We start from the raw sequence: 13,211 nt of genomic DNA on the forward strand, positions 1-13,211 counted from the left end.
TCACATAGTGTAGTGCCACTTGATGCAGAAGCTTCTTCCAATTATTATTATATTATTTTGGGATTTCCATTGATTTTATTTGCTGCCGGCTGTCTGAGCCTCAGTTTGTCGCATTTAATCCAAGATTAGGCAAGAGGGAGAAATTACTTAAAGTTGGATTTATAAAAGGAAAATAATACTGGTTATTTATATTTTAATCTTTTCTATCTTGTTTACTGAAGGTGTATTTCCATCACAGCAGAAACTACTGCAAATCAGACAGGTGAGAATTAATCATTTCACTTCTACTAACAGTCAACAACAATGGTTCACAACTGAGATGCAGAGTTCTACTATCAAATCTTTTTCTTCTTTTTTGTTTTTTTATAGAATGTTGTTTGCTGCTGTCTTTGCTGTTCTTGTGGCCTCTGCTGTAGTTGCTCGTGAATATCTATTCACAATATAATTTAGCACAGCATGTTGTTGTTATATATTATAAAATATTTATGAATAATATAATCTTTTCTTGCAGGTAATGGCACATTGGCACATTTCAAATCACAAGTATCAATGCTATGTGGCATCTTCAGTGGTTAACAAATGCCTTGGAGTTTATATTCTCTGTTTGCAACACGCTGTAGTTGTGTTCACTGGCTTCTGATACTACTCCTTCTCCCCACCAGTGGGCAGTGGAGGTGGTCAGCCATACAATCTCAATGAAGACAGAAGGATCACAGCTATGAGGGTGTGGGACACCTACGGCAGCTGTATCAGAGGGTGAATATCAAATACTACTATTTAATACAGTGATTGACTGATGATGATCTGTATGCATCTCTGTTTTTATTTAATTCAACATTATGAGCATCAAACAATGGAAATCTCCTCTTACATCAAGTAGCTGACTACTTTCCACATCATTCATCAGTTTCCAGGTTCGCTATGGCACCTTGTGGTCTCCTGTTGTTGGAAACATAAAGTAATGGTGAACCCCATTTGATGGAGCTATTTGAAGGCGAAGCCATCGTCCAGGTTTCTGGGAAGTATTCTCACTACCTGCAGTCAGTGGTGTTCACCACTAACAGAGGCCGATCGCTGCAGGCAGGCCAGCCCCGAGGCCACTCCTTCAACATGTACCCCACCAACAGCCAGGCTGAGCTGTGCTTCATCAGTGGCCGGGTCAGTGGATACATCACCTCTATGGGAGCACACTGGGGGATTGTACCAAACGACAACACTGAGTACTGAGAAAGAGAGCAGGAGTTCAAAGTTAGTGGCCAACTTTTGACTTTTATTGAGGTTATTGGATATCCAGATAATATCCAATGACATAAAACTTAGATTGAATCACGGGTTCATCAATTGTTGCAATTGTTTTTCTATGTATACAGTATTTTGTTATTATACGTATCTTCTTGTCCTCATGAGGCCAGACAACTTAAAGCAGAAGTAAGCGGAATATTTGTGTTAATATAAGTCTTAAATGGTTATATCTTCCGACGGCAATCACTTATATAGAGTGTTTGGTCTGAAACACGGGTCTGTCAGTCACTCTGCTCTGCTGTAAGCCGAGGAGAAAACTTTCCATGTATCCTACAACCTTTATCCAAGGAGGAGAGAGAACGGCATAAAGGGGCGGTCCTCTCTGGGTGTGCAGCCAAGGGATGCGCGTGAATGTGGTGACGTAGGGACGAGGGCAGGGACTGCTAACTCCATCTGCTGACAGGAAGTTACCCAAAACGACCGGATCGCTTACTTCTGCTTTAAAGTGAGTGGTTGGGCTTTACTTTTGTTGAAAATCACTGGGTTTTGAAAATCTTACTGGAGTTTATACAAGAAACTTGTGGGTTTTGATCCGTTTTTATCCGTTACAATGATGCTCCCTTATACCAGTTATACATTTTAGTAACTCATTAGTAAGATGGAACAGTAATAATCATTCACCGGATCATGACAGCCAGCATTAATATATGAAAAGCGTATTTCAGCTTCCCCTTTTATTCAATTTTATTCACATCATATGCATTACTTAGTATTCACAGTTGGCCTTAGCTTTCATTTTCTCTTTCATCCCTGCACCTCGAACAACCCATTATACCACATGCTTTTCTGATAACTGAGTGGAGTTGTCTTATTTGAGAAAAGGAAATCACTATGTTTTTGTGTGTTTCTTTGAATCTATGTCAACCAGGAAGAAGAATTGTATCTTTGTGTGACAAAGGCCACTGAGCATGTGCTCAGGAATGTGACAAAGCTACTATAAAAGCATGTGTTTGTCCAGTTAGGTACACTTGGCTGTGAGAAGGCAAAGCTCCACATTCAGATACTGAAGCTCTGACAACATTAAAGCACACTCAGTAAGTATCATCTTATTTCTATCCTGACTTTATGGACGGTCATGTCTAATTTATGGAAAAACACCTGATGTTACTACTGCTGAACATTCAAATCTCATTCTCATTTCTTATGTCATCAAAAGGTCTCTTGATCATCTTATAAGGAATAAATTAGACAGGTACAAATTTTTGATTTTCAACATCCACTGTGCTCAACAATAACTTAATTTTGCTGGGTATAATAATTCCTGATCCAACATATCTCTCTCACTATGAATTTCTTTCACAGAATGCACTACGTTGTCCTCTTCACTCTGCTCACAGCCTGTGTGCTGGTTAATGGTAAATTTCATTAATTTCACTAGTTTATCTATAATTCTGTATGTAAAGTGTTAAGGATAAGGTTAAGTTAAGGATCTTTACTACTACTACTTACTTTTATCTTTCCAGGTCAGTCTCAGTATTACTCCTACTCCCCAGCCGTGGGGTCAGGAAGTGGCACCTCCTACAGTCTGACAGGAGAGGGCCGTATCACAGCTGTACGGGTGTGGGAACGCTACAACAGCTACATCTATGGGTTAATATCAAATATGTTTTATCTGGTTTTGCTGTTTTTATTATTGGACACATCTGGATAATAATAATAATAATAATAATAATAAATCAACTATAGGACTGTGTTATTTTGTTGTTGGGCAAATGATACTGCATTACAATGGTCAAGGCTGTTGTCATTTTATATTTTTCTTATTGATGCCAAATCAAGAGGCACGATCAACAGTGTAAACAATGAAATGCATCCTTTGCTGTCATCTGTTGTGGTGTAATTAGGACAAGTGCCATACACATTACACATAACTCCTTAATTGTGATCCATTTGTCTGTTTTTCTTCCACAGTATCCAGTTCCGTTATGGCTACATCTGGTCTCGTATCATTGGCTCCACATCTGGTCAACCCCACGAGATCAAGTTGTTTGACGGCGAAGCCATCATCCAGATTTCTGGGAAGTATGCTACCTATGTGCAGTCAGTGGTGTTCATCACTAACAGAGGCCGCTCACTGCAAGTAGGCCAGCCCTCAGGCCACTCCTTCAACATGTACCCCAACAACAGCCAGGCTGAGCTGCGTTTCATCAGTGGCCGAGTCAGTGGATACATCAGATCTATGGGAGCACACTGGGGGATTGTACCAAACAACAACACTGAGTTAATGGGCCATTAATAGACCTGATAGAATCACAGTCATCAATATATTATCTGTGGTAACATTTCCATGAATAAATGTCTGAACAATTGTACACATTATTAATAGTGTCTGATGTTAGCTCTAAGGTTTTCAGTTTGTTATTGAATGATGCTGGTGAACTGTAACATTCGCAATTTGTGAAACACACAAACTACTGAATAAAGTCAAATTAAATGTTAATTGTCACTTGTTGATTCATTATGTGTTAGTAAAAGACAAATAGACAAGTAACCAACCGGTAATAAAAAAATACAGGATATGCACCTAGTGTAGCTGAAGGTGACATCTCGCTCCCTTCATTAGGTAGGTATAGGCTCTTTGGAATTCGTAATGTAATGAAGTTAAAGCCTTTAATTTTATATGCAAAAGTCTCTTGTTTCTGCTGATGTCTCTGTGTGACCTACAGTACAACAGCAAATGAGCCCATCGGTGTGAAGATAAGCTATTTCTAAATAGTGTTACCGGGAGGCAGGGGTCGGGTTCGTCCATGGACGAAACGATTTATGACACTCAGACCTGGAGACGGCACGCGCAACAGGGCTCAAGACCGTCCCGTCTCCCGGGGACGTAAAAATATGTACAGGTCTATTTGGGAATTAATAACAACCGGGTCACAATCGGGACGAAGATTATTACATTTATTTTTTTATTTTTTGGCACTGAAAATGCACATATCATTTTTTAAACAGGCTACTTTTCCAAAGTAATTTGCCTAAAACTGCTGACATTGAGACTCGACATGCAAGCCAGATAAGCGTCTTTAAGACAATACGCGCTAGAGCTAATGGGAGATCAGATGCAGTCTTCATTCCGGCAAAACTCTACCGCTTTTGTCCACAGGGGTCACCAAATTCAACACAAAATGAAAGTTCTTTGTAGGGGCTTTACTGTAATAAAAGTAAAAAGTAGCCAGTTTGTTTGTCAATCAGTCAATCAATCAATCAATCAATCAATCAATCAATCAATCAATCAACCAATCAACCAATCAATCAATCAATCAACCAATCAATCAATCAATCAATCAATCAATCAATCAATCAATCAATCAATCAATCAACTTTATTTATATAGCACATTTAAAAAACCATAGGGGAAGCCAAAGTGCTTTACATTAGGACATACGATAAAAGACATAAGCACATAAACACAAAATCACCCAAACAAACAAACGGACCAGCTCACTGCAGGTGCTTTTGTGACAGATAAAAATTAAAATTAAGGTGAGTTAAAAGCAAGGGAGTAAAAGTGTGTTTTTAAAAGAGATTTAAAGGTCCCATATTATGCTGTTTTTCAACTATTTCACATGGTTCTAAGTTGTCCAACCATATAGTATTCCTAGTGTATTGTCCCCAAATCAATCTGCAGATCTACATCTCAGTAATCTAAAAGTGGCTCTCCAGAGCTCTCCTGAGAACAAGTCATTTCTGTGTCTGCACCTTGAAATGCAAATAAGATGTGTAAACCACGTCCACTCCACAGCCGTCACGGGGAGAGGGTGTGGTTTTCACTACAGGTACATGTGCCAGTGTTGACATTGGGGCAGGGGTCTGGCATTGATTTCCGAAAAATAAAAATAAAAAAAATTCTGAGACTGGCATCTTGTCTGAAAAATGTAGGCTAAATGTTCCTTCTTTCTTTTTTTTTCTTTTTTTACTGTGGCAGAAGGAGAAACATGGAGAGACTCCTACTACCATCAGAAAGTTCTGTGTGAAACTGTCAAATAAAAAAACAAGTGAAACTGAGGAGCGCAGTTCAAACTGTGCACTGTTGTATGGACTGATGAGAAGTTACTGGGTTAGCAGGCGTGCAGCAGAGTTCTGCACAAGCTGCAGCCGGGCGAGGGGCGCCTGGCTGATCCCTATGTACAGAGAGTTGCAGTAATCAAGACGATTTGTAATAAAAGCATGGATTAATTTTTCCAAGTCAGGTCTTGATAAAATAGGTTTCACCTTCGCTATTTGACGTAACTGATAAAAACTTTTCTGTACTACACCACTGATCTGTTTCTCAAATTTAAAATCAGAGTCAAACTTGACCCCCAGATTAGTGACGCAGTCTTTGAAATACAGTGACAGAGGGCCAAGGTCAACGTTGGGGGGGTCCAAACATCATTATTTCAGTTTTATTCTCATTGAGACTCAGAAAATTAAGTGAGAGCCAGGCTTTGATGTCGTTAAGACAGTCAATGAATGGTTGGACTGTGTGAGCATCGCTTTGTGCCAGTGGAACATAGATCTGGCAATCATCAGCATAAAAATGGAATAAAATACTATGTTTTCTAAAAACAGAACCAAGGGGGAGTAAATAAAGAGCAAATAAAAGAGGGCCGAGAATTGAGCCCTGGGGGACCCCATGTGGAAGAGGAGCTGTTGAAGACACAAAGTTGTCAATTTTTACACAAAAGCTTCTGTCCGTTAAGTATGACCGGAACCAGTCAATGGCGACACCCTTAACGCCCACGCAGTGCTCGAGGTGAGAGATTAAAATGCTGTGGTCAACAGTGTCAAATGCAGCAGACAAATCTAAAAGCACTAGGACAACAGACTTTCCAGAGTCTGTTGACAAAAGTATATCATTTGACACCTTCAAAAGTGCTGACTCTGTGCTATGGAGGGCTTTGAACCCTGATTGGAATAGCTCAGTGATACCATTTTCTTCTAAGAATGGTAATAACTGGTTGTAGACAACCTTCTCTAAAATTGTAGAAATGTATGAAAGATTGGAGAAAGGCCTGAAGTTGGAACTGAGGGAGGGGTCAAGGCCTGTTTTTTTAAGTAGAGGGCGTACTACTGCATGTTTAAAAACCCCAGGTACTGTACCAGAGGAGAGACTTTCATTAATAATCTCAAGAATAGCACATCCACCCAAAGCCTCCTCCTGGATGAAGGACCTGATTCTATTCCTTAAGTTGGAAAAGATAAAGTATTGCGTTAGAGGGTCAACCCAAAAATTCTATGAAGCGTGGGCCCCTCTATTATCTTATTTTGAGAAACTTGCAGTTCTCCCACAAGATTAAAAAAAAAAAAAGGGCAATTAGCCTATCTGTACTGTCTTGATGTCCACCTTTTCTCTTAGTGATTTGTTTTTATTTGCTTTTTTTATTTTTATTTCATCTATTTTTCTTTATCTTTATGTATTTAATTATTTTGTATTACAGTATTATTTTAACCTTGTATATATTTTCATACCTGTAACTCTTTGTATAACATTTGAGGTGTGCTTCTCACTCACCAGTTTATTTTCATTCTATATTTAATTTATTTTTTCATATTGGCAGCACGATGGGGATGGGTGGGGGGAAAGAAAATAAGAAAAATGTTGTATGTTGAATATCTGATCATTGTTCATTTCTTCAAATAAAAACATGTTTAAAAAATAAATAAATAAATAAAAAAATAATCTCAAGAATGCTTGGTCCAATTGTCATAAGTACCTCTTTAAACAGACGAGGGGGGATGGCATCTGCAGGGGAACCAGATGGCTTCATATGACTAACTGTGTCCTTTAAAATGGAGAGGGACACCGGCTCAAACTGAGAAAATACAGATGTGCAGGGCAAAGGAATCGAAGGGTCATAGGAGGGCTGAGAGATACAGGCTCTTGTAGACACAATTTTATCAGTGAAGAAGTGGAGGAATCTTTCACAGATTTCAGTGGAGGCATCAAAACCAATAAACTTGGGAGTATCGAAGACAGTATTTATGGTTTTGAACAGAGCACTGGGATTGTTACAATTAGAAGCAATTATTTCTGAGCGATATTTATTTTTCTCAGCTTTTACGGTCCTTTGATAGCACAGCAGGCTCTCTTTAAAAATACCATAGGAAACATGCAGCATGTCCTTTTTCCACCTGCGCTCCGCTCTCCTGCACTCTTATCTGGCAGCACGAGTGACGTCATTCAGCCAGGGCTCGGGCGCAGATTTGGTGCGCCGGGAGCAATCATGTCCAGTGTTTGTAAACAAGTAGAATGAAAACTCGTTGCCAGCTCCTCGGTGTTCGAGCACATGGAGGCTTTGGAGTTATCCTCTAGCTCACGGAGACGAATAAAAGTTGAGGAGAACAGAGCTGGAGTGGAGGAGTTGAACATGCGGCAGCGTCGGGGGGGAGCGCATAGTTTAACCGGACACTGAAAGGGGATGTCAAATAAAATCGGCATGTGATCCAAGAAAACAGCGTCACAAATGTCCAGATTGGAAACACACAGACCGTGCGAGAGCACTAAGTCAAGTGTGTGCCCGAGTCCATGGGTAGGACCACACACAGACTGCACTAAATTAAAAGAGTCAATGACATTTAAAAAGTTCCTGGAGATCGGCTCATCTGGGCAGCAGGTGTGAATATTAAAATCACCAATGATAAGAACGCGATCATATTTAGGTAGGATGTCAGCCAGGAATTCAGAAAAGTCACTTATAAAGTCCTTGTTGTACTTGGGCGGTCGATAAATGACAGCACACAATACGACATGAGAGCGGCCCAGTTCAAATAAGCAAAGTTCGAAACTTTTGAAGGAGGACAGCAGGCAGATGTGCCGGCATTTAAAGTCACTTTTAAAAACAACTGCTATTCCTCCTCCTTTCCGGCCCGACGACCGCGGGGAATTTAAATAACAGCAATCCGGAGGTGAAAGTTCAACAAGAGAGGTAGACTCACCAGGACTCAGCCATGTCTCCGTTACACAGAGTAAATCCAATCCTCGGGACATTGTCACATTTGATAGGTAATTTATTGTTTAACGTTTAGGGAGATATTTATTGTCTATGAGTTGTGGCAGGTATCTGTCATTCATGGACTTCACCTACTTGTGAATATAATCTGGCCATGACTGACAGCAGAGAGTGGCCTAACTTAGCACCTAACTGTAACAACAACAGTCTTCTTCTTATTTCAGTAGGGTAAGGTCGACCTCACTGGCCCCACACCAAGCTCACGGCTGTGCCATTGACATCCTCCCAGGTGCCACTCTCCCACTCGACTCCCACTTGAATCTTGGCATTAACCTTTTGTTTTATTGTGTAACATCACATATAATAACAGTAAAAATAGTTCTTATCTGTACTCATTCCACACACTAAAAACTGTTGGGTTAAAAAAATAACCCAGTTTTAACCCAACTGCGGGGTTGAATAAGGACCAACTATGTTTTGGGTTATTTCAACCCAAGGAATTGGGTTATTCTTTTTTACCCAATTCAAACCAAAAGTTGGGTTATACTAACCCTACAACATTGGGTTAATTTTAACTCAACTATTGGGTCAAGCAAGCACTTAACTCATTGAGTGACAACCACGTAATTTCTCTTTAACGAGATTTCTCGTTTTTTGCTTTTTTATTAAATTATGAGACACTAGACACTTTAACACACCTTGGCCCTCATTTATCAAACTTACGCAGGATCTGGTGTAGATTCTGGTGTAAATATCAGTGTACGCCAAGTGTCACGTGTGATTTACTAAAAGTGTGTACGCTGCTGATTTCGGCGTAGAACCGGCGTGGTGGTGATACATCCGGCGGCTGAAAACGAGCGTAATTTAAATGTCACGCCCCGATATATTCCTGCTTTAGAGGCGTTGCCCTGCCCCTTTTACGACATGGAGACATGGAAGACGGCCAAGAAGAGGGACTTTACCGACATTTCCGTGTTGAACAGGGAGAGGGCGGCAACATTAAATACCTGGACATTGATAGATTGATAGTTTTTGTGATTGATAAGCGTCATCCCGGTGGATGGAGGCTGCAGACGCACGTGTCACCGACCACGCCAGGAAACCCAGCGACCTCATGAAATGCTCCTGCAGTTTACTAAACACAAGTGATTGAGGAGAAATCATATAGGCATATTACTGCTGTGAACACGACTTTATAACCATCAGCACCCCCTCGCCCCCAACTGGAGCTCCGGCAGAGAGAGAGACTAAGGAGCTGCCCGGTCATGCTCTGGTGCTGATGATATTGGAAGTTTGTGTGTGTGATTTAACTGTCTGTTATTGACTGTTTCTGTTTACACATCTGATTAATGAGTATCATGGTTTTTAAGTCATCATCTCAGTTGCCCCCCCCCCCCCCCCCCCCCCCCGATGGTGGTTTTGTGAATACAACAACAATTGTTGTATATATTTATCTTACACGAGGCACAAACAGAGCACCTTTCATAAAAGACGCTGTATCTCCTTTTCTAGAAAAAAAGCAGGGATTTTGGTGAAACCCAGCCATGTTTAGCTTGAGTTTTCTCAGGAATGGAGGCACATAGAAACAAACGGTTTGTGGCCATTTGCAGCATAAAGTTTCACCTTTCAAATGAGTATGTATGTGTTGGTGGCAATAATATAGAATACACTGTGGCTCTACAAAAATCGTCAAAAATGGTCTAAATTGCCGGTACACTTGACTAAAACTTTGGAAAGGAGCGCGGCACTCAATGAGTTACTAATACGCAACCCAATCCATTTCAATCACATAATTAGTAGTTAATATTCTCAGTTGGCCTAAGCTTTCTTTTTCTCTTTCATCACCACAAGTCAATCAACCCATAAAACCACATATTTTTCTGATCACTCAAACACGTCAGGGTGTTTACTTTGGCAAATGAAAATCACCATGTGTTTGTGTGTTTCTTTGAATCTATGTCAACCAGGAAGAATAACTGCATCTATGTGTGGCTATAGTGCCATTAAGCATGTGCTCAAGAATTTGACAACGATACTATAAAAGCATGTGTCTGTCCAGGTAGGTACACTGCGCTGAGAGGAGGCAAAGCTACACACACAGATGTTGAAGCTCTGACAACATTAAAGCACACTCAGTAAGTATCAGCTTATTTCTATCCTGACTTTGTGGATGGTCATGTCTAATTTATAAAAAATATATATATATATTGCTACTAATGAACTTAACCATTTCATTCTCATTTTTTAATTTCATCTTCAACAGGTCTCTTGATCATCTTGCAAGGAATAAATTAGACAGGTAGAAATTCAGATTATTTCATCCACTGTGCTCAATAATAACTCAGTAGTTGCTGGGTATATAACTTATAATTATAATTTCTGATCTAACAAATCTTTCTCATCATACATTTCTTTCACAGAATGCATTACGTTGTCCTCTTCACTCTGCTCACAGCCTGTGTACTGACTAATGGTAAATTTCATTATCACACGTCACACTTTAATTAACTGTAATTCTATATGTAAAGTGCACATATGAAAATTAGCACATGTTTGTTAATAGTTAAATTAAGGATCTTTACTAACTCTTTAAAGATCCCATGCAAATATTTCATTGTGATTTAATGTTGTCATACAGTTTTGTGCCAGACAAACAAAATTGAAAGGAATACAATCAGATAAAATAATGATAATAAAATAAATGGCTGTTTCCTCTTTTCTTTTGTTTACATCTTTCAACTTTCATCTTTCCAGGTCAGTCTCAGTATTACTCCTACTCCCCAGCCGTGGGGTCAGGAAGTGGCACCTCCTACACTCTGACAGGAGAGGGCCGTATCACAGCTGTACGGGTGTGGGAGCGCTACAGCAGCTACATCTATGGGTGAATATCAAATATGTTTTACCTGGTTTTGAGGGGATAATAATAGATAAACTAATATTGTTCTTATTGTCACCAAATCAGGAGGTGACAATCAACAGTGTCAATAAATAGCAGATCTTTTGCTACTATTGTCAATTGTGGTTTCTAACATACATAGATAGATAGATAGATAGATAGATAGATAGATAGATAGATAGATAGATAGATAGATAGATAGATAGATAGATAGATAGATAGATAGATAGATAGATAGATAGATAGATAGATAGATAAAACATAAACAAGTGGCAGATACACATTACACATACATAACTCCTTCATTGTGACCCATTTGTCTGTTTTTCTTCCACAGTATCCAGTTCCGTTATGGCTACATCTGGTCTCATGTCATTGGCAATCGCTCCACATATGGTGAACCCCAAGAGATGGAATTGTTTGACGGCGAAGCCATCATCCAAATTTCCGGAAAGTATTCTCACTACCTGCAGTCAGTGGTGTTCGTCACTAACAGAGGCCGCTCACTGCAGGCAGGCCAGCCCTCAGGCCACTCCTTCAACATGTACCCCACCAACAGCCAGGCTGAGCTGCGCATCATCAGTGGCCGAGTCAGTGGATACTTCAGATCACCAGCCATCACCTCCATCGGAGCACATTGGGGGATTGTACCAAACAACAACACTGAGTTAATGGGTCATTAATAGACCTGATTGAATCACAGTCATCAATGTATGCTCTGTAGTAGCATTTTCTTAAATGTCTGAATAATTGTACACATAATTAATAGTGTTTGATATTAGCTCTTGGTTTTTCAGTTTGTTATTTTTGTATCCTTCCTGATCTTATTTTCTTATGATGCTGGTGAACTGTAACATTCCCAATATGTAAAACATACAAACTATTGAATAAAGTCAAATTAAATGATCATTGTGACTTGTTGATTCATTATGTGTCAGTAAAAAGACAAACTGATAATTAACCATCTGGTACAAAAACACAGGATGGTAATTTTCAAACGGTAGAGTAGTTGAATGTGATATCTTGCTCCCTACATTAGTTTTAAGGTTGGTAGGCTGCGGGGTGGCAGTGGCTCAGGCGGTAGAGCAGGTCGTCCAATGATCAGAGGGTTGGCGGTTCGAATCCCGCTCTGTCCCAGTCGCTGTCGTAGTGTCCTTGGGCAAGACACCTTACCCACCTTGCCTCGTGTGAATGTGTGTGTGATGTGTAATGATCGTGGCGGTGGTCGGAGGGGCCGTTTGGCGCGGACTGGCAGCCACGCTTCCGTCAGTCTGCCCCTGGGCAGCTGTGGTTACACACGTAGCTTACCACGTGTGACTGTGGTATGAATGAATAATGGTTTCTGTAAAGCGCTTTGGGTATCGTGAAAAGCAGCAAACAGGATACCCTTCTGTACTTTTCTCCTTCGTGTTATTTCCTAGTGTTGACGACAAGTGTACGACTTGATTTTGCTTCACCGGTTTTTCAGATTTTTGCTTCAATTGCTTCAATTTGTTTGCCTGGTATCAGACTACTTCCCTGTGTATGACCCTGCCTGTTTACTGAGTAAAGATTTGGGGGATTTGAAAGTAGTAGTTGAGGAGTCCATGCTGGTCCAGACCAGTCCCAGCCTGGTCAGATGCATGCGAACATGAACTGATGAAGCCTCTTGGATGACAGGTGAAACGTCTTCCTAGACAAATAATCAAGTCCAGTTGCGTTTGATTTAAATTTCCTTGAGACACTCTGGGAGACTTTACAGTGCAAACAACAATAACTAACATCTGAAATGGACTTCCAGTGTCAGTGCTCATGCTTGTGGAACAATCTCCCATTTATCTTCACACTGATATAATGTGTTGTGTTTTTGCTTTTCTAAGATTATTTCCTTCATGTTGAAATTTTATATACATGTTGTGGAACGCCTGGATGAAGGGTGCTGTCTATGGTGCTGAAAGGGTGATTGAATCTTGGCATTAACCTTTTTGTTTTATTGTGTCACATAACAACAGAAAAAACTAGTTCTTCCCTGGACTCATTCCAGCTGTGGAGAATCCATTCTGCACGCACCCAGACACATTACACAAGCTACATTTGATTTGACA

The 13,211-nt window shown here is 40.2% G+C and overlaps 2 protein-coding genes across 3 annotated transcripts; both read left to right on the forward strand.

Annotated features, from left to right (window-relative positions):
• The first annotated feature begins 2,261 nt into the window (after positions 1-2,261).
• LOC146978504 (zymogen granule membrane protein 16-like) lies at positions 2,262-12,030 on the forward strand. Of its 2 annotated transcripts, XM_085791236.1 has the most exons (6): positions 2,262-2,336; positions 2,459-2,494; positions 2,605-2,657; positions 2,766-2,892; positions 3,214-3,551; positions 11,829-12,030. In XM_085791236.1, the coding sequence occupies exons 3-5, from the start codon at positions 2,606-2,608 to the stop codon at positions 3,536-3,538; spliced, it is 504 nt and encodes a 167-aa protein (XP_085647362.1). In that variant the 5' UTR covers positions 2,262-2,336; positions 2,459-2,494; position 2,605; the 3' UTR covers positions 3,539-3,551; positions 11,829-12,030. The 2 variants fall into 2 exon arrangements, with proteins under 2 accessions (XP_085647362.1, XP_085647361.1); XM_085791235.1 differs by lacking the exon at positions 11,829-12,030 and having other exon boundaries at positions 2,263-2,336; positions 3,214-3,721.
• LOC146978505 (zymogen granule membrane protein 16-like) lies at positions 10,209-11,835 on the forward strand. Its single transcript, XM_085791234.1, has 5 exons — positions 10,209-10,366; positions 10,495-10,530; positions 10,652-10,704; positions 10,986-11,112; positions 11,465-11,835. The coding sequence occupies exons 3-5, from the start codon at positions 10,653-10,655 to the stop codon at positions 11,808-11,810; spliced, it is 525 nt and encodes a 174-aa protein (XP_085647360.1). The 5' UTR covers positions 10,209-10,366; positions 10,495-10,530; position 10,652; the 3' UTR covers positions 11,811-11,835.
• Positions 12,031-13,211: the final 1,181 nt, after the last annotated feature.

Source organism: Trachurus japonicus, chromosome 11 (assembly GCF_045865225.1).
Source record: "Trachurus japonicus isolate A0001 chromosome 11, Traja_1.0".
NCBI classification, from domain to species: Eukaryota; Metazoa; Chordata; class Actinopteri; order Carangiformes; family Carangidae; genus Trachurus; species Trachurus japonicus.

Excerpts from the sequence above, each read along its gene's own strand:
- LOC146978505 (XM_085791234.1), top strand. The coding sequence starts at position 10,653 with ATGCATTACGTTGTCCTCTTCACTCTGCTCACAGCCTGTGTACTGACT. Across the intron at positions 10,705-10,985 it reads AGCCTGTGTACTGACTAATG|GTCAGTCTCAGTATTACTCC; the intron begins GTAAATTTCATT and ends TCATCTTTCCAG. Across the intron at positions 11,113-11,464 it reads TACAGCAGCTACATCTATGG|TATCCAGTTCCGTTATGGCT; the intron begins GTGAATATCAAA and ends TTTCTTCCACAG.
- LOC146978504 (XM_085791236.1), top strand. The coding sequence starts at position 2,606 with ATGCACTACGTTGTCCTCTTCACTCTGCTCACAGCCTGTGTGCTGGTT. Across the intron at positions 2,658-2,765 it reads AGCCTGTGTGCTGGTTAATG|GTCAGTCTCAGTATTACTCC; the intron begins GTAAATTTCATT and ends TTATCTTTCCAG. Across the intron at positions 2,893-3,213 it reads TACAACAGCTACATCTATGG|TATCCAGTTCCGTTATGGCT; the intron begins GTTAATATCAAA and ends TTTCTTCCACAG.